The sequence below is a fragment of the Ammospiza caudacuta genome, chromosome 1 (genome assembly GCF_027887145.1).
Source record: "Ammospiza caudacuta isolate bAmmCau1 chromosome 1, bAmmCau1.pri, whole genome shotgun sequence".
NCBI classification, from domain to species: Eukaryota; Metazoa; Chordata; class Aves; order Passeriformes; family Passerellidae; genus Ammospiza; species Ammospiza caudacuta.
The window spans coordinates 112,891,715-112,917,881 of NC_080593.1; the positions used below are offsets into that span (position 1 = coordinate 112,891,715).

Below are 26,167 nucleotides of genomic sequence, written 5' to 3' on the forward strand. Positions count from 1 at the left end.
CCAGGCGCCGTGTCCAGCCCAGCGCCCAGCTGACGCTGCTGGCTCGGAGCTGTGCCCGGCGGCCGCGGTGCCGCTGGCCCCGAGGTGGCTTGGGGACCGCCCGTGGGGACGCGCCGGTCATGCCGGGCCCGCTGCCCCTCTCCGGGCACGGCTCCATCGCCGCCACCGCAGCTGTTGCAGGACCGCAGCTGTTTATCACAGGGGTGTGTATTTTAGCATAAGTAGCTGGGAACAAGACTGGTACATGCTCTCCCTTTGGATGTAAACTCCACGTGGGAAGGCTTGTGGGATCAGGGTGAGGGTGCAGTGCCTGGCAGGTGGGGTTTTACATCTGGCAGCTAAGGTTTCGCTTGCAGAGGCTTTGCTTTTAACTCTAGCGCTGCCAGATGTATTGTGTTTAAATGAACTTCTTCTCCTTTTTCATCAGAGCTTAGTGATCACACAACCTCCATCTACACCAGCATTAACCACTGAATTTAACAGTGACACAAGAAATTGTTGTTTTTGCTTTTTCCACATTGTCAAAGAAATAATTTTACATATTATTTTACAAACCATTTTACAGGTTATTTTTTGCCTTCTATATACCCCAGACCTTCCCTGGGGTCTGTTCATGATGCACAACTCTGCTCCAGCCATCCCTGGCCTGGCTATCCAGCAGGGAACATGGTGCTCTGGGACCCTTTTACTCTGTATGAAATGCAGAGGAGTGCATTTGTGAGACATGGGAAGGTAGCTAGAAAGGAGATGCAGTCTGATATCTGCTGTCTCTTCCCTTGCTCTGCTGGAAGGGGTGAGATCTCACCCACTGTAGTCCTAAAACGATGATTTGTCCTGGAAAGCTCTCATTTAACTGTTTGTATGCAGAGCTGTCTCACGCTTCCAGCTCAGCACAGCCCTTACCCCAAAGGTCAGGCAGTGCTGGCATGCCACTGTGCCAGCCTGAACAAGCCTATTTAATGCCCATCATGTGTTCCTCCAAAAAAGACACCGAATTCCCAGCCAGGTCACCCGACCCCCGCTGGGCACCTTGCCTCCTGGCAATCCCATCCTCAAAATCCCTCAACAGGAGGCCCAGAACTGCTGTGTAAACCTCAGTATGCGCCATCTGTGTCACACCTAAGCCCCACCACAGAGGGTGCAGCATTGCCTGCAGGGTCTTCAGGACTTGGAGGTGTGTTCAGAGCCCGTGGTTGGACCTGTCAATGCCTGTCCCACAAAACCAAGCAGCAGCAGGAGCCACCCCCTGGAGGATGAGCTGGTTGTTTGTTGCTGGGCCTGCGATGTGTGATTTCAGGAGGATGTTTGAGGGGGTTCTCCCACTGCCATGCAGGATGTGCTGCAGCACTTGCAGTGGAGCATCCAGGAGCATGTGAGCAAGTGATACCTGGCACTTAGCAAAGCAGTGCACTGGAGGCAGGCATTTGTCTGGCATCTCAGCAGCTGAATCTGTTCCCATCTGCAGATGTAATTTCATGGGCAGAGAAGTACAGACAAGCCCTTGATTTCCCTCATCTGTCCTGCTGAGTGCCTGACCCACCGAGTCACGGCTTGTCTCTGGGATCCAGTCATTTTAAACAGCAGTAAGAAGCAGGTGATCTTCTGAATTTCAGAATAAATTCTTTAAAGCTTGCTTAAGGTTCATGCTCCAAAGCAAGGAAAGTATTTAAACCTGGCAAGAAAGGGCAAGAAACCTTTCTCTAAGAAGCAAAAAAAGGACAAAACTTTAACTTACTCTGGACTGCTGACTGTGAATCTGAGAAACACCAGGACCCTGACCCCTTCAGGGCTAGCAGTTAAATCACACTGTTTTCTGACTGGATTTTCCTCATAAATAGATGACAGGACACTCAGGGAAGGTGAGGAAACAGGGTAATGCCTCAGCATGCTCCCCTCCAGCAATCCAGCCAGGCATGCAGGACTTTTTGGGACAGTGGGACTAAGAGCGTGGCAAGGCTGTGCCTGGGAAGCCTAAGCCCCCTTTTGATTTTATGGACTTGAGAGAGCACCTGCAGGACCTCAGGTCCTGGGGGGTTCATGGGTGAAGACCAAGCTGACAAGGGGGAGAAAGATGGAGGACTGGTTTGCTGGGTTTCTGCTCCCTGCAGGAAGCAGCAGGAGTGCATGCATCCTTTCACTCTTCAGCTGGAAGTCAGCAATAGCACATGGGGGCTGACAAGGGAATGGGACATGTTAATGAGGAGGTGCAAGTTGTCTGGGGAGAGTGAAAAACCTGCCTGCACACCCCTAGGGAGGAGCAGTGCCTGCCTGAGGTTGGTGCTGGCTCTTGTCAGCCAGCACGGTGACTGCTGGACAGCCACCTCTGCCAGGGCTCGTGTCTCTGCCTTGTCCTCCAACACTGTCACAGTGCTGTGCTTGTCACTTGTGCTGTACTTGTACGTCATTGCACTGATCCTGATCCTGCCTGTGGCCTCCCTGCTCTTAGCAGCTGAAGAACCTGATGGTAACTGAAAGGATTTTTCCTTTTAGCTCCTTTAGTTGAAGCTCCGTGTTTTGTCTTGCTGCAGGCTTTTAAACCCCAGTGGTGTCAGCCCAGACTGGGTTTGTCCAGCTGCACCTGTGGCTGCTGAGCTGCTGAATAAGGTCATCCACATACCCAGGCTCCCAAAAGGCCAAGTGCTACTGCAGTAAGGTGCCTCAGAACCTGTGCTCCTTGTTTGCTCACACTCCCTGGTGGATACTCAGAACTTTTTCCTGACACAGGTTTTGCATGGATTTCCATTCACGTGATCAAATTGACAGCTACATCTTCTGTGTAATCAAATGAAATCTTGTGTGCTGTAATTTACTGTGAGTGTAATAATGGACAAGTAGAGTCAATGTTGCCCTCTCCTATCCCATCAAAAAGATGAAGAAAAACCCCACTCTGTAAATAATGTGGAAACTGTAACCAAAACTTTTCCAGTCCCTTATGGCCACTCCTTCATGTTTTCAGAATGGTTGGGGTTGGAAGGGATCACATAGCTCCAATCCTCCTGCCATGGGCTGGGACAACTTCCACTAGATCAGGTTGCTCAGAGCCCCATCCAACCTGGCCTTGAGCACTTCCAGGGGTGGAACATCCATGCCTTTTCTGTTCCTGTGTCTCAGCCTGCCTTCACTGGAGAGGTGCTTCAGCTCCCTGATCATCTCTGTGGCCCAAAAAACTTCCCAACTTTTTTTGCAACAAGAGAATACCTCTCTAAACACCTTATTCTGGACACATCTTCATTTGACAGAAGATGTGGCTCTTTGGTAGTTTTGCTACAAGGCCAGTGACACCACTTGGTGCTGTGGATGTCTGCCAGGGTGTAAGCTCTCTGCCTTGGTGCCATTTCTTACGGGCAGCAGAACTTAAAAATGAAATTTTTAAAGCCCATGTAATTTCCAGATGAGGCACAGTATTAATAAGTGACTCAGCAGACCCTCAGCCTCAGAGGGTAAGATATTTTAAAGCAGAGGTAATAAATCCTTATCCTTGATTTTGAAAAACAAGAGTTTTGGGGAGAAGTGTCTCTGTATATAGATGCTTACTTTTGGAAGCAGATGGCCAAACCCTAAGTGTGAGATCAGAAGAGCTGTAGGAAATTCCTTATTCCATGACTGAATATGAGCCCCATTTATTCTTTTGTGGAAAACTCTTACCCTCCTTCCTGTGCCCAAATGTGTGCTGGTGCTGCATCACCTCTCAGCCACAGAGACCTCAAGATAACATTTAAACTGGGGGGCAGTGGTGGGGTCTAAGGGGGAAAATCCCAGGCACAAGAACAGCATGCAGAAACCTCTCTACCAGCTGGGAAAGGGGACAGTAGGTGACAGTTCCAGAGTTTTCCTCTGGATTCAGCAGTACTGTTATTCTTAGCTAGAGGGAAATTATAAGATTGGCAGGGATGGTAAGGATTATCTTAAACATGACATCATTCTATACTCTAAGAAAAACCTAGTGAGAATATATGCTAATGTTTTACATAACTTTTTAGATACAACAAATGGGTTTCCAGATATAGTGCCCATCCATCTGGTTATTCAATCTGAGAAGGAAATACTCTGCCGTGCTTGTGAATAGTTCCCAAGTTTTGTTTTGCATCATGAGACCTGATGCACTCTCTAACTCTGATCTTCACATCATTTTAACTCTCTTCTGGGAGCCAAATAAACCTGCCTGTAAAGCACTGAGCCCAGCAATGTGAGGGTTGCATTGTGCACTTTTCTTGCTGCTTCACAGGCTGGCTGCAGCCTTTCCACTTAGCTGCCGCTGCATCTTGCAGAGAGCAGGCAGGCCTGGTGGCAGCAGCTGCCATTCACTTGTGTTGGAGGTTATTTCCAGGACCATTCAGCTGCATGGTGAAAGCTCCCTAAAGAAAGTTAGGGAAACTCCACTTGCTGTGCACAGGATGTGTCTCTGTGTTGAAGGCCCAGCAGCCTCGTGCTTTGTGCCTCAGCTGACACATGAGCTTGACAAACACATGACTAATAAGGGCTGACGTGGCTGAGGCTTCCCACTATGGAGCTTATTCTAGGGCCAAAATGGAGCTTTTAACTATTTAAATTGTCATGAGTACGTTCTAAGCCAGTGTCACTTTTGCCTGTCTCAGGTTTTCAGCCCCAGCCTGAGGGCTGTTTGCCATGGAGCTCAGGGAGCCCTGGGTGGTGACCCCAGCCCGCTCCCCAAGAAGGCCCAGGCTGCACTCGAGCTCCCCTTCCCAAAGGCCAGGGAGGGAGCCTGCTGTGCACAAACATCTGCTGCTGCTGAGGCTATCAGAAGCACTAGGAGAAGAGCCTCGTTAAAGTATAAACCTAGACTTTGTCCTCTGCAGTGCAGGTCAAAGTACTCAGTAACTATCTGAGGTATGTGCCAGAAGTGCCATTAAACACCTCGTACACCCAGCCACTTAATTTCCAAATGTCCCCTGCCTTTTCATGTTGCCTTTTTTATTGTGCTTTAAACTTTCTCATATTTGTAGAGTGACAGCATGAAAGCCAGGGCACCTCACCTGACCAAGTTTTAGTCATGAGATTGCAGTCCTAATTGTTAGCAGAGATCAAAAGAACAAAGCACCATGACATCTTACTGAAGTGTATATAAGAACAGACTGTATCAAACTCTTTTATAAAGAATAAAACCCCACCTTACTGTCCACTAATTATCATCTCTATAAATGGGTAAATGTGGAAGCTTTTTGTGATTAAGTGCCCTAAATTCACTTTTTAAATGAGGTATAGCTGAAAGTTTATTTATATTTTTCAATGTTTCCTATACAAAAATACATCCAAACAATATTTTTTACTAATAAAGGGATAAAAATGTTTTCAATTTCTTGATTTATGATACTATTGACACAAACCATTGAGTATGTGTATTAAGAAAGGTAACAAATAATAATTGTTGCTGGAAAGTCTTTGAAACAGAAAAGCTCCCACACCATTCTTTAGGCCTCAGCAATCTTCCTCATTGTGAGTTTTTCATGGAGTTGTATTTAGGAGGCAGATTTCTCTACTTTCCAGCTGACACATTCATCGGAGACTGGTGCCAGCAGCAGACGTGGCCCTCAGTGAGACCAGAACTGCCCCAGTGCCACAGAGGCAGGAGGGAAACCTTGTAGATAGTGAAAGGGCAAAGACTCATTTTTATTACACCCTTTATGATAATTATTAAAAGCCTCAATTAAATCTATATCCTGCAGTAAATCTGGGTAATGAGCAACAGTAGTGCTTGAGAGAGTTCTCTTCCTCCCTCACGGCCTATGCTGCAGCTTTAAGCTCAGCTGGGAGCTAAGCCCCACAGAGCTTCTCCTCAATCCCCACAGAGAGAACTGGAAAGGGAGAAAACTCAGGGGCTGGGATCAAGACAGGGAATAAGTTAAAGCAAAAGCTGTGCACAAAAGCAAAGCAAAACAAGGAATTCATTCACCACTTCCCACAGGCAGGCTGGTGGTCAGCCCTCCCTGGGAAAGCTGGGACGATGGTGACTTGGGAAGACAAACACCATCACTCTGAACATCTCCCCCTCTTTCTCCTTCTTCCCCCAGCTCTGCATGCTAAGCATGACACCCTCTGGTATGTGATAGCCCTGGGTGAGCTGGAGCCAGCTATCCTGGCTGTGCTCCCCTGGGCTCCTCATGGTGTGAGAGGCAGAAGCAGCCTTGCCTCTGTGCAAGCCCTGCTCAGCAGTAATGAAACATCCCCGTGTTATCCACAGTCTCCAGCACAAATCCAAACCACAGCCCCACTCCAGCTACTCTGCAGAAAATGAATTCAATCCCAGCCAAAGGCAGCACACCTGAGAACTGGCTGCTGGAGACAGAGAGTCACATCTGGCACAAGCTCCACAGTTTGGCATAAGCAAATTCCAAAGTGCAGCAGACATTGCTGCGCTGTGCTGTGCTTATGGCAAGCAGCTTACCGTGCTCAGCTCTGTCGGCAGTGACTACTTCTGGCTTGGGCCAAACAATAATTTGGAAATAACAGTGTGAGCAGTGCAGACTTCCAAAGGACAAAGATAACAGGGTATAACCTCTAATTGCTAAAAACAGTCTCAAAATTACTATCTTGTTATCCAGTAATGCAAAAGCTGTTCAGATACTTTAAGTGTTATCTAAAGCTAAGAGCCATTTTCTGTTTAATTTCACCATGTGGCCCACTGATACTACTGATATGAAAATATTCAAGTTTTAACTACAAATAATATGTGGCTGAGAATGGTTTCAGTTGATTGTCATCAAGGTCTCTGCAAAAGGAAAGCACAGACTCACTACATCACTGCACTGGCGCCCACAAGTTTGCGTGGTATGAATTTGTGCTTTCCACTGAAGGATCTCAGTTCTTTTCAAATAAATCTTTAAGCTCTATAGCCTCCCCAGTTCTTTCCACATTGATTTTAACACAAAGACAATAAAGCTGCTTTGTTATGGAACCACACGCAAGAAAAATAATTTAAAAAAAAAAGAAAAAAAAATCACTCTTTGAATACAGATTTAATACAAAAAGTTTATTTTCTCTATTAGTCAAGTTAACTGATAATAAAAATAGTTAGGAGCTTTTTCCTTTTTGGCCTTAAAATTCTGATCTGGTTGCAGTTGTGTTTTAGGGTACAAGTCCCTTGGCAGACAAGGTTGTAGATGGCAGTTCCTCACATCCAGGGTTCCCATCCTTCCCAGACTCTGCCAAGAATATTGGGGTCTGTTGCTTGATCGATGAGGCATCTCACTTGGGTCTCCTCTGAAAGTCCATCCTCTGGCTCTTTGGCTCTGATATCATGATTAGAGTTACCACGAGCCACAGCTGCAAAATCATTATAAGCAGGCGACCTCTCATGGCCCAGGCGCAGCTCATCGCTGAAATTGAGAACACAAAAATAAGCTCTTACTAAAAGAAACAAGCAAAAAACCTGAGATGGATTTTAAAATACAAAACAGCACTTGAAAAATAAAGCTTGAATTGAGATCAAGATGTGGAGGCTGCTCAAGAGCTGTACAAGGCTTGGCCAGTGAAGACTGGTGGTTTCAGGGGTCCTTTACAAATAGTGGGTATTTACCATAATAGGCCAGTCTTGTCAAGGGTCTCCAGCTGGAAGACAGATGCAGCAGTTCACATCCAAGCTGTTGATCTCTTTACCTGCTCTCCTGATTTGTGCCTGTAACAAGTATTTTGCTGCCTCTTCCAGTTCAGCCTTGACCGCAAAAGGGACTCCTCCCAAGTCCTGCACTTTTCAATATTTGTATAGTTTTAAAACAGGCTGTCTTTCTTTGCTTTTCTGTCTTTCCCCTGATTAATCCAAAATGACTTTTTAAGAGAGGATGGAAGGGATTAATTGTACTTTTAACTGAACTTAAAAGACATTCTGGCTTGAGCCAGACTTGACTAGACTGACATAAATAACCTGAGAATGCCACCAGATTTGAATTTGATGTTTCTAGTAAGCAGCTTTTCTCCATGCCTCCCCTACAGCTGGTACAGGTTCCATTTCAAGCAATCCTCCATCAGAAGTATGTATTAATTTAAATATTATCCCTACCCTGAAAGCAGTGGAGACAAACATAAAGAACAGAGGGACTGAGGAGTATGAGATTAAGCAGTCTGACAGGGAGGGGAGGCATGTGTTGCCAGGAGCAGTAAAACTGCTCAGAAGGCCTGAGCTGGAGCAAGAAAACTCACAGGGAGATATCTGGTGTTTTGGCTGGCAGGGTGATTCAGTGAGCTTGTATGTGGACCAAAATGATTCTGACAGAAGGTTTGCTGAAATTTTGCCCTGTCTCTTCTTTTTTCCCAGCCCCCCTTCTATCCAAAGGGTGCAAAATCTGACTCAGGAGCCTTCCAAAGCTCTTAGTGAAGCAGTTTAAAGTAAAAGGAGACCATCTTACCAAGTGATTACTGCTGGATTGGCACCTGTAAGCTTTCTTCTGACATAGTTAACTTTTTGCAAAGGGTACCAGTTTACTTCAGATGTGTTTATTTCCTTAATCCACGTGCCTCCTTCTTTCAGCTGTCTTTGTTCAAAGTTCTAGGGAGAAAATATATTTGTCCTATTTATCATAAATCACACACTTGAAAAATGCTTTTAAGCTGCAGATCATAGCAAGTCAAGCCAGTATCTTAACTGCAGATGCAATGGAGGACAAAGCAGTGAGGTAACATCTAACTTGCCTATGACTTTTTTACAACTGAAGCTGCTGAAGTGCAACTAGTTGCAGATTTTTTTTCTCTGTAACTATTGGTTTGATATATACAGTGCTGTTAGGCAAATTTAAGAGGTTGAATGCAGAAAGTTGAAAATATTTATGCTGGTGCCATAAGTGGCATAACGTGATCAAGAGTTACCCATATCTTTAGGATTATCATGAAAGATAAAGAACAGTACACTGATAACACAGACATATGCTACTGTTTTTTGTGCATCTGTACAGAATTCTGTCATTTTGAATACTTTTAAGTTCAGTTTTTCTTAGAACTTAATAAAACAAAGAAAGATAAAAGAAGTAGTGAGAGTGAGCCTCAAGGAATACTTCCTTTTTCATTAGTTTTATTCTTATCACAGTTTAAGAATTTCCCCATGAAGAAAAATGAAAGAGGACAAACCCCACCTTCCAGTCCAAAGAAGGCTCTTTTACAAACACATCCATGGTGCTGATGAGGAGGTCTGGATCTGAACGGTAAGCCCTCAGGGCATGCACCATCACGCTGTAAATGAGTCCCCATTCTTTCACCGGCATCATCAGATTAACGAACTGACGCGTCAGGCGAAAGGGCATCAACTCCGGCACACTCAAAAACTGGCCAAGGGGAAGGACAGTCAAAAGAAAACAAGAAGTAAGATGCCTTGGAACTGAAGGATTAGATGGGAATGTTTCTTTATTTTTAAGCTTTGAAACCCTTTTTGTCACTTCACTGAAAATAACATGCAAAAGTAAAACTGAACCAAGTTGTGACATCAAAGCTCTAGTCATGAGTATTCAGTGACAGTGGCTGAATCCACAGCTGAACCATGTAAAACACCACCATATTGACTCTGTGGAGTTCTGTAACTCACTGCTTGCCTGAGAATATCTGGACTCAGATATTTTATTAAATTGACTAGAAATTACTTGCAAAGATTATTTTGCACCAGAACAATGGCAACGGAAGAGCATCAAATTTAGTCCTGAGAACACACGTGTAATTGTACATAATAAATGCAAAAGCTGAAAACAAATACCTGTGTGGCTGCACCAAAAGCATATCCAAAGTCTATTCCCACCATGCCTCCTGTCTCCTTGTTAATCATGAAGTTGGACAGATGCCGGTCTCCAATCCCGAGTATCCAGTGGCTGATGCACATCAGTGCGTGCGAGCTGGCAAAGTGGGAGCGCAGGGCCAGGAAGGCCTCGGGAGATGTGCTCATCTTCACAAAGGCTCTCCTTAACAAAACAGAACTCATCTTCACAAGGGCTCTCCTTAACAAAATAGAACTCATCTTCACAAAGGCTCTCCTTAACAAAGCAGAACTTGCTCGTTGAATGCAGACAAACACCAACATTCGTTTCACAGTGCCCAGCCACCAGCAGCACTTACCTCAGCAGGTCTTCTGGAACGCTGCTCTCCCTGCTTTTGAAGGAAGTGACTGCTTCTGTACGGCTGGCATTCCTGCAAAGTAGTGGAGAAGTAAAGGTGGCTGCTGAGTAACAGCCCGCTGGATGTTGGAAGTCAAGATGGGCAGAGTCCCACAGCATGAAGTTTAAGAAGTCTAAATGTCGAGTTCTACATTTTGGCCACAAAAATCCCCTACAACGTTACAAGCTGGGGACGGTGTGGTTGGACAGTGTTCAGGTGGAAAGGGACCTGGAGGTGCTGGTCAACAGCCAGAACATGAGCCAGCAGTGTGCCTTGGTGGCCAAGAAGGCCAAGGGCCTCCTGGCCTGCATCAGGAACAGCGTGCCCAGCAGGAGCAGGGAGGTCATTCTGCCCCTCTACTTGGCACTGGTGAGGCCACACCTTGAGTGCTGTGTCCAGTGCTGGGCCCTCAGTTTGGTAAGGACTTTGAGATGCTTGAGCATGTCCAGAGGAGGCAACGAGGCTGGTGAGGGGCTTGGAACACAAGCCCTGTGAGGAATGTTTGAAGGAACTGAGGCTGTTTTGACTGGAGAAGAGGAGGCTTAGAGGTGTCCTTACTGCCCTCTACAACTTCCTGAAGGGAGGCTGTACACAGGTGGGGGTCGGTCTCTTCCACCGGGCAGCACTGACAGAACCAGTGGACACAGTCTCAAGCTACGTCAGGGAAGGTGTAGATTGGATATTAGGAAGAAATTTTTCACCAAAAGAATAATAAAGCACTGGAATGCTCTGCCCAAGGAGGTGGTAGAATCACCATCTCTGGATGTGTTTAAAAAAAGACTGGACATGGCACTTGGTGCTATAGTCTTGTTGAGGTGTTCGGGCATAGGTTGGACTCGATGATCTTAGAGGTCTCTTCCAACCTCATTATTCTGTGATTCTGTGATACGCTCATGACCACAGCAGCATGTGATGCTTACTCCAGTAAAAAGTACAGCAAGCCACAAAGGGCTCATACCCCCAATTTTATCTGATATTACAAGTACCCCATCCTCCCTCTTTCTCCCAGCAGTTTTTTCCAAGACTGACATTTCTAAATACAAAAAGTATGTGGTTTTGTGTATTTTCCTCCATATTAAGTTTATAGGTTTAAGTTTTAATAAAGAATACAATCATGTTCTTTCTGGCTGGACAGCCTCTTCAAAGCCGAGGAATTAAGGTCCCAGTTACATCTCTCAGCAGTAGGCTGAGGCTGTACTGACACTAGAGAGTAGTGCAGCAGAGGGGAAGCAACAGAACTAAAGAACTGGTGCTGAGGGACCATGTAGATTTGGGGAAGGAGGCTTTGTCCTAGCCCATATCCAGTTCTGAATGCTTGTGAGAGCTGACATGTGCTGGGTGCTTTCCTTCCAGTCTACTTCCCTCTGAAAGGAGCAGAATTGAGAAATAGAGGACAGCCCTTTGGTGCAGCAGACTGGAGATGAGTGGGGGTGATTGGGAATTACTTCAAAAGCGCATTCTGGATCTGAATACAAATATTAATTCAGTTAAACAAGTCAAAGTTTTCCTTTAAAAAGCAAGACACTTGGTTAAGCAGGTTATGAACGTATAAGAAATGCTCTGGACACTTCACTTTACCCCCCACAGAGCTAGATCTAGGTAGGTGTGGAAATTCCTCTGAGAGGATGCTCAAGTCGGAACCTAAACCATCAAATATTCTTAAATTCTCAGAGAATCATGGTGATTTTCTCTGTCCAACTCCAGCAGATGCTTGGGCTCTGAGGCAGCCAACCTAACTGCATAATCAGGAACAAGACGCCTAGAAAATAAAGTTGAAGAGCAGCATCTGCTTCCAGCACTTTCTAGAGGAAGTGAGCAAGCTTCTGGAAGTATTCCTGTACTCTGGTAGGATTTTTGGCAAGAGGAATTTTGCAAAGCATCTCCAGGAAGACAAAGCAGTAAAATGAGCAAAAATCAGCTCTAGCCATCATATCATAATGAAGATCATACTTTTTTTTTTTTTTCCTGGAATTTCTGCATCTCTGTGTGTGTGCACACTCCAGCTTTTGTATTTCTCATGCAGTTCTCTTTTGAAACCCACCTGTACATGGCATGGTACCGAGAGATGCCCTGTGCCTTCCCACCCATCCTGGACAGCCACTCAGAATAGGTAGCATGAGGTCCTCTTGGGCTAGGGACAAAAAAAAGGAGAAAAGCACCGATGATTTCCCTGTACCATCTCACCACTCTCTATTTGGTTATCCACAGGCTCTGTGCTGCTCTGACCCATGAGATTTTTATGCAAAGGAAAAGTCAGGAAGCTACAGCCTACATTAATTTTAGCCTTGCTATGAAAATGAAGTTTATGCAGAATATGGGCTGATCCATTAATATCCTTTGCCCCAGCTTTGAACACACTTCAATCACATCTAACAGAAGATTAGACATCTCAAAGGTGTTAATTTGTCAAGAGGTACTGTAAGTACCTCCAGAGGAAAGATCCAAAATAATTTCTGCAGGGAGAGAAAGATATTTTTGACAGTCTTGTAGCCTTTGAGAAGCATTATGTAGTCTGCCACAGTACATGCTGCCCTTTGTCCTTCCAAATGGGCAGGGAATGTAGGAAGGCAGTTTGGTATCTCGTCAGAGTGCCCAAGAGAGGAGGAATGGGTGCTTGAATTTGGGGTATTAATCCATAAGAAGCCAGTATTCTTTAGTTGCACTGCTTATGAAATAATTTGATATTTTTCTCCCATCTAAACTAAACACATCAAACCTTAAACTTCTGTTTCTCAACTTAGCAGAGCAGCCACCTCCTCTCTTCCTTCCAAAGCATGTTTTGAGAAAGAAAATGTCATTTCCATTTAAGAAGCATTTATCAGTTAGAGAGTGTAGCCCATCACTTTGGGATAAAGCATTTCAAAAATTCAGAAAGTTGTTCCCCCTACCCCAACCAAAATTTTCCTTTGTGAGTGCTGTCACTTAACCATAGCTCAATATAAAATGTCTTAATTGCCTTGATTGAATAACATATGGGAAAATATTAAAGTCTATATACACAATAAAGCAAAGGGCTTTTTTAAAATAAATTATGACCTGCTTTTAGAAACACACTGATCTTCTGCACTGAGCATATTATAAATTTCCTCCCCTCACAAGATGGTTCCATGTGAAGCTTCTTTCACTTTCCCACTCAGTGAATTGAGATCATAACATCACTGCTGTTCACAACAGTGAATCAGACAGCAGTAATGCAGGAACTCTAGCAATTCCTAAACTGCTCACAAATCAAATAACCATAGAAATAAAGACTCTTTGGAGTCCAACCTCCACGCTGGAGCTTCCTCCAATCTGCCCCATAAATGTTAACCAGTAAAAATAAATGGTGACAACACTCAGACAAACCCAAACAGTGATTATGTAACTGAGAACCACATTTGTAAACTAAACCACATTTGTAAATTCCAGGACAGAACTAGGCTGAAATGCCAGAATTAAATCAATTTTACAAATATTCAACCTGCACTTACAATCACGAGAAAGCAATATAATTTATTCAAACCCAGCATTTGTATCATGTTAGAGAAAGTGCTCTGTTACAGTTGAGTTCTGTGCATGTGCTGCCAAGTTCCACCCCCCATCACTGACTCACTGCTGAACCCAGCTTCTCAATAGCTCTGCCTCTACTCCCTTCCCCTGCCCCTCACTGACCTAAGTCCATTTCCTGCCTGATCAAATCAAGAGATCAAAATCCTCTGCTTGTAAAATCAATCTGCTGATAAGGAAATGGTGATGATAATGACGTCACACATGATTATAGTTATAAGTCTCTTGTTTAAACAAGCTGGGTGGAGGATATTCCAGCTACAATGGCACTCATTAAACAAACAGTTGCCAATTACTAATTTGGGTCAGGAAGTACAAACTGCCTCCTTGCTTATAAATGCTTTTCTTTTATTCTTTAATTACAAAAAAAAAAAAAAAAAAAAAAAAAGAAAAAGGTAAAAGAAAATCCTGCCACAAGACTGTCAATTATCCAAAAACCCATTAGTAGTGGTTTCTATTACAGCAGACAGCTAAACCAAGCATCACCTGTAATAGCTGATATCTTCCTCTTCAGACATGCTATTTTTAAGGAATTCTTTCAAAGTACAAGTATTTTCCAGCCACTTGATGAGTCCCAGCCTGAAACAAAGTAAGTCAGAGATAACAAGTAGCTCAGAGGTGAACTTTAGAGAAACACCACAAACGGGAAGCAATATATTCTATTGCCTGTTAAAAGAAGGTTAGAAGCTACCAATTTAAATATACTCTGAAAAAATAGTTTCCAGACAAAGCAATTTCAATGCTGTTTAAAAGGAAAAGGAAAAAAGAATTAAGCCAAGGCACAAAACACTCTCAATCTGAATCTGGCATGCAAAATTCTCACTTTCCAACATCCCAAAACTAATAGATGTTAACAAAAAGATTTCTGTCCCTTGAAGATAAACGCCTACCTTGTTGTCATGGGGATGACCTGGTAAGTTTTTAACTGCATATTTCTTTGGCTACATGTAGCATCTTGGGAAAGGATAATGTTCATTACATCGAACAGCTGCTCAATGCGTTGGTCTTGTCGCAGGTCTTCGCCACCTTTGACAAGGAAAGGATACTCCTGCTCATCGCTGCCTCGGATCGTTATACGTTTTGGCTTCCTCAAGGATTCCATCACACTTATCTTGGAAAAAGACAGGAAAAAGAAAAATATTTGTGACAGAAAACTCGGTCTTACAGAATCATCGCTGGAATTAAGCATATCTGTCATTCCTAGATGACATAATCAAGTTACTCAATTATAATAGAAAAATAAATGCCCACTTGCAGCCTTTTCTTTGTATGCTGCAAGATGTGTAAACAAGCAATGACCCCGCTACTGCCAAATTCTTCAAATGCTACGTGGAGACAGATTTATACCACACAGGATTTTGACTCAATCTTAAAAACATACCCGTTCATCAAATCCAGAGATTTTTGCATGGTACTCTGGCAGAGGTTTCCCTTTTCCATCGTACTGACCTGAAGTGGTAGTGGAAAAAAAATATTAGTACATAGCCTGATGTTATTTTAGAGTGTGTTTAACATCAGAACACACATCCAAATGTTTTGTCAAACTGGTAGAATGACAACTATGAATAAAATATTTTTAAATGAATAAAAAAGATCCAACATACACATAGTATGATTTTATCTGTGAATTACTGATACCCTCTCCTTGTTTAGCTGTTAGAATTGAGCTCTTGCTGGTTTCAGAAGACACAATCTTGCTCAAACTAGATTTAAACATGTATTAGATTTATATATCATATTTCCTGGAGTCAGGCCTTTAGAAAAATACTAAATTCTTAGGTAAGAGATACAAGCTTAGATACAATTTTACCAATCAGTACTACAGCTTAAGAATGGATTTAAGAGATGAGTGAATAGAATTATTTCAAGTAAGGCCAGATAAAGCTTAAGGCCAGAAAGAAGGGTCACATAGACAATATAAAAAATAAGCTCAAGAGCAACTTTCTTGTAAGGGGCAATTCACCACTGACACTGAACAGGAACTTACCAGGAACCTCCAGTTCAGTCCTCAAGAACTCAGCTTTGAATTCGCTCATCCATGGTGAACATTCTTTGAGGTTCCCAGGTTCTTTATGGGTTTTGATCATTTTTGAGTGGAGAGAAGTTACAATTGCATTGAAGTCACTAGTCCTCATATCCAACAGTTCTGAACCACCTCTGCCAAAATGATGATCCAGGTCCTTCCCAAAAGCCTAACAATAATTTATAGAAAGGAATTCTGTTTACACAGGGTTAAAACTACCCAAGAGCATGAAAAGGGCACCTTCCTATCTACATACATGGCTTGTCTTGATATTAGGAAGAAATTCTTAATATAAACCAGAACAGGTTGCCCAGAGAAGTTGTGGATGCCTCATCCCTGGAAATGTTCCAGGCCAGGTTGGAAGGGGCCCCGAGCAACCTGGTCTAGTGGGAAGAGCCCCTGGCCATGGCAGGGGTGCTGGAACCAGATGATCTTTCAGGTCCCTTCCAACCCAAATCATTCTGGGACTCTATGAAATGTTTTACATGTTTTATTTACCATCGGATTTATTATTCGTGGATTTATTACTGCCTAGCAATAATTTTAGACATAGAATGCATAAACTCGTATTTTAAACTATTTTAAATATCCTGATATAGGAAAAGAGCAAAGTTTTGGACACGGATCCATTTAACGAACAAAGTAAGTATTAGCTACAAATAGTTAACTGAATTGACCTCCCGTAATCATAGTTCAAAGTTCTAGAAAAACCAAATGTTCCTTCTTGGACTGGGTATTAATGGCTTGGAAAGATGTTTTTTTCACTGCCTGATCATTTTTCTACCAAGCTATGAAGACACAGCTATTTCACTGAAGTAAATGAAAATACAAAAAACATTATCCTTTGGAGGAGACTGCTACAGTCAGAAACATCTTTATCTCTAAATCTATTTCCAGATTATGAGCCTGAAGTACTCCATGTAGTAGAACAATTTTATGTGTCAGTCAAGAGAGACAACTTGTTTTTTTCCACAGCAAGGACACTAGAAATGGTACAGTTATTTTCACAGCACACCTTGTTTCTTCATAATAATGCATCATGAAAGCAAAGACTTCAGAGCCTGTGCACCATCACCTTGACTCTCTTCTGCAGCTACTCTCTGCTCTCCCTCTTCCCTTTACCATAGGGGAACAACCCTGATATCCTTCTTCAGCATGTCCCTTGCTCTTCCCTGTATCCTCTAACACTGCACATTTCAGCGTTTTAAAGAGCCATGGATTTTTAATTTCTTTGGTGTGGGCACACATGTAATCCAAACAGCCTTTGTGCTTGTGCCTGCTATGTCCCTTGCTGTGCATGTACCCTGTACAGCTGCTCCCCTCTCCCTACCCCCAGCCCTGTCACCGGCACATCCTGCACATTCTTATCACGCACTCTTAAGTTTGAAGTCATTATCATCAAAGACCCATCTTATCTCACAGCAACACATTCAGAGGGCTAGTGTGCCCCTAAACTCCCAATTACCCTTTCTACTTCATTATCACCTCACCTCCTCCGACTCCACCTTACTCTCATCCTCCACCTTTCCCACTCATGGGGAAGGAATCTCCCTGCAGACAGCCAGGTGAGTTTATCTAATGCTAATGTGACATAGGATGGCCACAACGGGAGACAGCTGGATGCACCCCGCCCTGGCCACGGGGCTGTGCACACAAAGTACAAGCACACAGTCAGGACCTCCTTCTACACGAGTATCACCCTCCTGCCCTCAGCAATTTGCAGCTCGGGGATTTCTGTACCGGGAGTGTGCATTTATATGTTAAAGCTCTTAAAGCACTGCCCTCTCTCCCTCCTATTGCCTGCTTGCTAATTTGAACCTGTGAAAGCACCTAACACCCGGCAGCAGGAGTTCAGCACCTAAGTGTGCACTGAATGAGGAAACACTTCTCACTGGTCTGAACCTGCCACTTCCATGGAGCATTTACTTCCTTTTCGGTGCTTCTGACAGAATCATACAATTGCTAGGGTTGGAAAAGACCTGTAAGTTCACCAAGTCCAACCATGGGACTGATGTTAAGAGCTTCACTGAATCTGGCACCATTGCATCTTTTCCAGCTGGAGGAATGCTGAAGTTGCTTGTGCAGTGGTTACTCTGCACCTCTGATTATTCTTGCCACTTTGAACCTCATCCAATTTTACTGTATCTGTGCTGAGAATACCGCAGACGAGGACTATAATGTTCAAGAAGCCAGAGTGAGAGAAGGCTGCTATGCCAATGTACAAATCCATGTTTAGTTCTCTATTCTTAATAATGATGAACGTTTGCTTTTCTTTCTTGACTACCTTTGAGTTTTCACAGCTGATGTTTTCAAGGAACCATCACAAATCAAGATTTTGTTCTTGAACTGCAGTTGTCAGCTAAAATATGCCGAATTTCTATATGATATTAGGGTAACTACATTTTCTTGCCACATGTGTCACTTCATTTTCTATGCTGATTTTCACCACCTTGGAATTCAGTCAGTTTTGTAAAGCCTTTTCTTTAGTTCTTCATAGTTGTAACTCTTCTGTATGAGTAACTTCGTATCGGCAGCGAATCTGAGAAGTATAATACAGCAAAACTCCCTAAGGTGCTCATAAATCCTTGGCAGCAGGGAACAAAAAACAAAGCCAGATTCCCACGGATGATTACAGGCTCAGGTCCTAAGAACCTGGCAACATTCAGGACAGGAGAGGTGGAAGCTGTGTAAGACAGTACATTTATCCCTGCAGGGCAGTTAGAAGTGGAAAGTGAACTATGTTAAGTCCATGGCTTCTAGCAAAGAAATCCCAGTCCTGTACTCCTGACTAGATCAAGTCTCATCAAGTCCTGCAGCACCTGTAAAAGCTGTAATTTGGCTCCCTTTTTTCACTTTATATTGCCTTCTAGAAAAGCCACGATGCCAACGCTACCCAGTAACCACATATACCTGAATAAACCTTTTCCTCATCAATCCAAGGCCAGGACTCTCCAAATTTCCCAGATTCTTGTACATTCCTTCATACATTTCCTTAAGCTTCTTTTTGTTTCTCTGAGGTTTTGACAACTCATTTCTGACATCCTTAGCCCAATCCTGCAAAGAGAAGAAAATAGATGAGTACTAAGAAAAGATTTATTGACCCTTGCTCTTCAGTAGGCCAATCAGATTGCATTGGGATTATTGTATTTACTAACAGTCAACTACTATGTGTCTTTTGACCAAAAGAAAGAGCAACCAAAAGGCTGTGGAAATATTTTCCTTTTGTTCTGTGTCTTGATAAAATGTTTCTACTTTATTATGATAGTTATGTTTACTGTTTATAGTTATGTTTACTGTTTTTAGTTATGTTTAGTTGTGATAGTTATGTTTAGTGTTTAGTGCTAAGAAAGCCTCTGTGAGGCCAGGAGTGGCACAAAACACAGGACAAGAATCATTTGGACAAACAAGTCAGAACACAGACAGGGATGCCCAGCAGGGAAAGGACATAAGAAAACAAGCAGTTGAACACAAGTAGTCCAAAATTATAAAGATGGCCACAAATGATAATTCTGTTCAGAATGATTAAGGAAGACTGACTGTGGGGCAGGGCACAGACCCTGAAGGGGAAAGCTGAAAAGGGCTGGAGCAGAACATCCAGCTGGCACAAGGGAGGGAGCCCATCACCAGTGAAAGCTGCTGACAGCACCTCAACATCATCATCATCATCATCATCATCATCATCATCAGTTGGTGCTGAGTTGAACCACTTCCTGTGGCTGTGGTGTCAACTGAGCCGTCTCAGGCTCCACCCAGCATTTGCTCTTCTGAACAGAGGGAGAGGAATGAAGAGGAAGTGGGGAAAAATATACTTTACCTTGAAAATCATTACAGGATTAGAGAGCTGCTCCAGGGAGCGAACAAAATCTTGAACTACTCCTCCTCTATCCAACTTACTCTTGATCCTTTAAAAGAAGAGAAAAATGCATCACAATGCAATGGGAACTACCATCACCACCTTGCCTGCAGATGAGCAATGATCTACACTGTCTGCTATATACAAGAATCTTGTAGAACAATTCAGGTGTAGGTAGGTAAGATTCCTTTGGAATTCCCTCTTGGGCTGCATGACTGTTTATATGTTGACTAAATGTGCCACACAGCTCCCAGTTTTTTAATTATATGTCCTATGAAAATAGGAACTTGGTGGGTGAGTGGAAAGCATGCTTGAAACAGATACAGGCACTGACCAGACCATGTGCCCTGTCATGACAGTTACTGAAGGGTGATACTGTCTGTGAAACACATGACAATATTTTTATTTGAAGCAAAAATTTATTCAGCAAATGTATAAAATTTAAGAAAAAGGCAAAAAGACAACCAAAATTCTAGGAGTGGTTCTACAGCATTGTGGGATAGAAACTGATTTTTGTCTGGGGATTAACTCAAGTGTTGCTGCAAGTGTTGCCAAAAGGGACAAGGGAAAGCTCATAAGAGAAGATGCATATTGCACACTGAATAAGCAGAGAACACCACAGCCAAGAGCTGTCATTCCCAAGATAACCTGCGTCCATTTCACTGTCCTCTCTGAAGTCTGGTATGAGCATCTATTCTACTTAAACATAGCTGCTTCCTCTTGGTATTAGAAGGATGATAAATGTTCAATACCACAGAATTACAAATAAAATGGTGTTGTCTCTCTGTGGTCTTTTTGTTTTATCTTGGGAAAACTTTTAACTTGCAACAGCCTAGGGACTACATGTTCCCAACCCTTCATAAGGTTTCATGCCACCAACCTGAGTGTGCCTGACACTGACAGAGCTGATGTGTTGCATTTCTCTGTGCCTTTAAACAAAAACTCAAGACTACCCTCTAATATTTCTCGTGCTCACTAAAGAAAAGGGTTTGTGTAGGAAAAATAAACGAATCTGTCCACTCCTGCAAACAAAACATACAGAAGAGCTACTCCAATTGCAAATTCACCTTTCCACAAACTCCTTGTTCTTGCAGCCAGATGCAGTATCTTTGAAGCAGTAACTTTCACTGCTGATCATGAAAGGGTAGATGAGTGCCTGGGGGTAGGTATTTGCAATCTCTTCAACAGTGTGTTGTACAGCTACTGCTTCATCCTTGTCAAGTAGTGCCATCATCTGGCTAATCCAACCAATGAACTGCCAGCAGGGAACCGAAGAAAGCTGCAAAAACACAGACACTGCTTCCATCTTTGGTCTTCCTCAAAAACACCAAACACAGAAAACAAACAAAACTGCTCCGTGGTGCAGCCTGACAGAGAAATGTGAAAAGGAAGCAGAGAATGTCCACTAAGTGTGCTAAACATCCCCCAATGAAGCACAGATTTAATTATTAATATCACTACTACTACCACCACTACTGCTGCTTAATAGGTTTTCCATTATAAAGATTTGCAGCCAGTTGATCAATATAAGGCTTTACACTCAAACTTGTGGCTTTTGTCTCTGGATGCAATACAGTAATTTTTGATCATCACATATACACAACTCAAAAATCTTAAGGAATTCAATTCCGACACATCGGGATTAAAGTCTTGATTTTAGTAAAAAAAAATGCCAGGAAGGAGAACACTGAAACTCCTTATTGTTTATATAGTTTTGTCCTTTGTTCATCTTTAAGCACTTCTGATAGAATTCAAGATCAGATTGGCAGTATTTATTTCACAGAAAGACAGAGGATAGGATAAATAAATGCCTGGTGAACTCCCTTTCTGATTGAGATTTGTCAGCTTGTGTCAGGTTCTGTTTGAACTACTGGTGTTGCTCCGTGGCCACACCTTGTGCACCTCAGCCATTTCTGCTATTTTCTCAGTTCCCTGGGATAATGAATCCCAGCTTCTGCCTCACTTGAGCTCCTCCACTCAAAGGGCCTGTTGCTCTGGGAGCAGCAGCACAATGACATGGGCTTGGAAGGACAGGCAGGCAAAGGCAGGAGCAGGCACAAGTCACAGAGGTCTCAGCTTATCTGTCCCACCACAGCAAGGCGGGCTTACGCTATCCTGCCATGGAATGGCAAGGGAAAGACAGGTTGTGGAAGGAAGGAATCAAGGAAGGAAGTGGGAAATACAAAGGAAGACAAAGCTGCAGTAATCTCTGATGTGAAGAAGGACAGGGAAAGCTGGATGACATGGAATGAGACTGGAAAAGCTGCTGGCTTCCTGCATACAGGAAACTCAGTCTACAGGAATAAGATACATTCCTCACCCTAATGCTAACTACCTTTGTCAGCCCATTTAGATTGTTCTGAAGGAAAAAAAAAAAGACAAAGCATACCACAGTTGTTCTCCAGCAACTTTCAAACAAATATTTGGAATGAGAATAATGATAAAAAGCTAAATTTCCAAGAAAAATTTTCTGTCCACATTAATTAGACTCAGTAAGTTACAGAAAAGACAAGGAACAATGATGGCATAAAATTTATCTGATTTCCCTGAAGCAAAACTTAACAGTCTAACCTCTCTATGTATCCCACCCCCACCTTTAAAATTTCATTTACAGCAACATTTGCTGGCAGAAACATTGAAGCAACTAACCTCTCGTGTCACTAGACCCAATGTCTCTGCTGGATATCTTTCAATTATTTGGAGCAGTCTAGGAAATCTCAGCCTGGCTTCTCTGGAATTCAGTTTTAAAGCTTTTATCATTTTCTCCACCACAATAGCTGGGAACTGCTGCAGATCCACAGTGTTAATTTCTGCCAAGAGACATTAAACAAGAATTATCAGAAACACCATCACTTGTTCCACGTCTTTGATCATCTCAAACATTCATCTTTACAATTCGGTATTTTTTTATCAAGTGTATTTTGTATTTTTACTTTGTTCTCCTTCCCATCTGTTCAAACTGCACACATCTGCAACACATGTACTTGGGGACTGTAAGGATTAGCTTTATCAGGAAGCTGCATCACTGCTGGTATCTTGCCTGCTTTAAAGACAAGGCTGCTGTGGTCTGGGAAGGAACAAGGGAAGCAGTTGCTGGATATAATATATTTATCACAAGTAAGAGTGAGACTACAAGTGAGCCACTAGTACCAAAGCTACAGAAACAGAGGAGGTGAAAAAAGGCATACAAATGATGCTCAACTGGAGGTCAAACTGCTCCACTGAAATTCAAGCTGTGCTGCTCACAGAGACCTCCTGGGTACAGGAAAAGCTGATGGACCACAGACAAATACCCCTCACAAGCTTAGGAGGAATCTGACTAACCAAGCAAGCCTTCCTCTTCCCTGCGCAGATACTGGTCACAGAAGCTGATCAAAGTCAGATAAGCATCCACAACTCCCACCATGTCCATGTGGTCCATGGAGGAGGACTGCACCTCCTCTTCAGACCTCCTCACAGCACTGCTGAAGCACTGAAAAGCCTTCTTGTTCAGACCTGCCAGCACCTGAAATCCAACCATAAGAGGAAAAAAACACACATTAGTGCTAAAGTAGCACTGAACGATCCTTTCTGAAACTGGAGCTTTGTTGCAAGTCTTGAGTGGATAAAACTTTAATTGTTTTAAGATGTTCTGAGCAGCTGATATAAAGGAAAAAAATTGGGATGTTATTTCTAGCAGTGATTTCCAGGGCTTTAGTTTCCACAATTTTCAATGGAAATACATAAACTTAGATTAATCTTTGGATATGTTAAGTGCAATTTTTGTCACTGTAGAAAAGTTAACATTACTGGAACTTTTGGAAATAGTTAACAGAAAATGTAATAAAACTTTCAGGTTCTTTTCCTATTAAGACATATCTACAACATCTGCACTACAGTTACACTTGGAATTTGTGTTAAAAAAGCATGCGTCAAACTATTTTGAATCTGATGCCTTTTTCTCTACTATAAATACAGTAATACTCATAATACATTTCTAATGCAGCTCGTGCAAGGGTGACTTGACAGGATTCTTTACAGAATCACAGAAGCATGAAAGTTGAAAGAGACCTTCAAGATCATCTGTCCAACTGGGAACTCAGCACCACCACAATTACCCCTACACCATATCTAAAAGTGCCACATCCAGATGCCTCACTTCCAGAGATGGTGACTCCACCACCGACCCGGCCAACTTACTCCAATACCTCACCACTTTTTCATTAAAAACAAAAATAAAAAATTCTAATATCCAATCTGAACCTAACTGGCACAACTTAAGGCTATTTTATCTCACCCTCTCACTTGGGACATGGCAGAAGAGACCAACTCTCACCTCACTACAATCTCCTTTCAGGTGGTTGAAGAGAGCAATGAGGTCTTCCCTGAGCCTCCTCCTCTCCAGGCTAAAAAGTCCCAGTTCCCTCAGCTGCTCCTTACAGGACCTGTGCTCCAGGCCCTTCCCCAGCTCTGCTGCCCTTCTCTGGACATGCTCCAGCCCCTCAATGTTTTTTTTGTAGTGAGTGGCCCAGAACTGAACACAGGATTCAAGGTGGAGCCTCACCACTACCAAGCACAGCAGGACAATCCCTTCCCTGGCCCTTCTGGACACACTAAATGCTGTAACTGAATTTAAAAAGTCAGGTAGGTGGAAGGAGACTACCAGGGTCAGATTGCTGCTTAAGAGTAAGCTAAAATAAGGCTAAGCTTCTTCATCTTTTAGAAACCTGGTATGACAATCTTACTCATCTGACACAGAAGAACTTTTATCCTCATACTTTAGATTGCCTAAAGAAGAATGCTCTTAAGAATTAGCTAATAAACGAAACTCAAGCTTTTGCTTACATTTCTATACACCTGAAAATTTAAAACCTTTTTTCACAGGAATTTCTTCTTGATCTGCTTTACATTTAACAATGATAAAACACAAATTAAAAACTTTTTTTTTGTTTTACAGTAATATTGTTCCTATTTCCTGAAGTGATCCTGCAAGAAAGAGGGAGAGGGACTTTTTACAAGAGCATGTAGTGACATGTAGAACAAGGAGCAATTGCTTCAAACTGACAGACAGTAGGTTTAGATTGGATATTAGGAGGAAGCTCTTTGCTGTGAGGGTGGTGAGCTGCTGGAACAGGTTGCCCAGAGAAGTTGTGAATACCCCATCTCTGGATGTGTTCAAGGCCGGGCTGGATGGAGCTCTGAGCAACCTGGTCTAGTGAAAGGTGTCCCTGCCAATGGAAAGGGGGTCAGAACTAGATGAAACTAGATGATCTTTAAGGTCCCTTTCAACACAAACCATTCTATGATTCCATATGTAAGTGTCTTCATGGTGGCTTTAGAAATGAGTAGATATAAGCCAGCAGTGGTACTTCAAATTCTTAATCCATTTGACAGACAAGAAGTCAATGCCCCACAGCATGTGGGGCAACTGACAGCAAATATAATTTTAGTTGCAGCACAGTCTAGGACTTTATTCTTCAAATGCACACCTACCCAAAATAGGCAAAGACAACATGCATGTGCTCTGCCTTAAAAAAATTCCACTTTTTTCTTCCATTAAAATTACCTAGATAAGTGTATCAGTATTATAAACATCTCTTTATTAAAGAGAACAGTGTGGAGGCATGAAGCAGGTCACAAATGCCCAGCTGAAATCAAAGCATTCTTTGAGAATCCCAAGCCTTGTCTCACCACTGTGCAGGCAGATGCTGTGACTGTCTTCCCCCTCCATTCAAAATCCAGGTACAGAGAAACACAATAACATTCTCCTATTCAGAAAGGTTAGAGTGATGCCAAACTCCAGGAGAGCAAAACCTGGAAGAAACAGCAACCACAGCCTTGCTTTTTGCTTTTTCCCCCCCCTTTCTCTACCTGGTGTTGCTGGACAAATCACTGCTAATAGCAGACAGGTTTCACATGCTCTGTATCCATACTGAAGTAGTAATCCGTAGTAATAATGACACTGAAATTACTAAAGGATCTTCCCCTCTCATTTACCTTTTTAGGGTTCTCAAGGCTTTCTCCTGATATTAGTGATATCTTCCCAGCCTTCTCTTTCTCAATTTGCTCAAGACACCTTGGATCCTGACTAAGAGCATTGGCCATGATGTGATACGTTGTACCCAGAAGAAGATTCTGGTTTCGGAAGGCTGTTATGTTCTTGCTGAGATAGTCAGATTTGGTATCTTCTGTTGGAATTCAAGAACAAAAGTTGATAACTGGACAACACAGCAACTTTGTGAAATAAACAAGGTGAAGAAGCAAAGGCTGTTACCAAGCAGGGAGATGGTTTTCAGCACTGAGAGCAGGCGCTCAGGACAGCTCAGGCTGCGGCTGCTGCTGTGAGTGAAGCGGCAATAGGCGAAGTTCCACCTCAGCAGCCACTCCTCCCTCCACCTGGCTTCCTTGCGCAAGTCTTTCAGGAGCTTCTTGGCCACTGCAAAGCTGTTCTGTAGGCACATTAAGAGAATTTTCAGACCATATATCTGAAGAGGCACTAAAACCTGCCCACAACCAAATTAGGGATGAGAAGATTTAAGTAACACAAGTAAAGTTGCAGTAAGGCAGAGATGCTCACTGCTTGCAGGGTCTCATATTCAGAACCACATTTCTGCTAATGGAGAAGTCTGAATAGCAATAGAGAAGAACAGAGGTTTAAACAACTGAGAAAATCACTCCAG

General features: G+C 43.0%; 1 protein-coding gene across 1 annotated transcript in view; it reads right to left on the reverse strand.

The window, feature by feature from the left end:
- Positions 1–7,002: 7,002 nt before the first annotated feature.
- PRKDC (protein kinase, DNA-activated, catalytic subunit) overlaps positions 7,003–26,167 on the reverse strand; it is an 84,486-nt gene continuing 65,321 nt past the window's right edge. The window contains exons 72-88 of the mRNA XM_058806045.1: positions 25,762–25,936; positions 25,485–25,675; positions 22,833–23,013; positions 22,158–22,318; positions 20,576–20,787; positions 19,470–19,557; positions 18,566–18,709; positions 15,620–15,824; positions 15,014–15,081; positions 14,523–14,743; positions 14,119–14,211; positions 12,128–12,217; positions 10,048–10,119; positions 9,692–9,893; positions 9,081–9,269; positions 8,361–8,500; positions 7,003–7,334 (exon numbers count right to left, since the gene is read on the reverse strand). Coding sequence (XP_058662028.1) covers positions 7,130–7,334; positions 8,361–8,500; positions 9,081–9,269; positions 9,692–9,893; positions 10,048–10,119; positions 12,128–12,217; positions 14,119–14,211; positions 14,523–14,743; positions 15,014–15,081; positions 15,620–15,824; positions 18,566–18,709; positions 19,470–19,557; positions 20,576–20,787; positions 22,158–22,318; positions 22,833–23,013; positions 25,485–25,675; positions 25,762–25,936 — 2,637 coding nt within the window. The 3' untranslated portion in view covers positions 7,003–7,129. The remainder of the gene's footprint in view (positions 7,335–8,360; positions 8,501–9,080; positions 9,270–9,691; positions 9,894–10,047; positions 10,120–12,127; positions 12,218–14,118; positions 14,212–14,522; positions 14,744–15,013; positions 15,082–15,619; positions 15,825–18,565; positions 18,710–19,469; positions 19,558–20,575; positions 20,788–22,157; positions 22,319–22,832; positions 23,014–25,484; positions 25,676–25,761; positions 25,937–26,167) is intronic.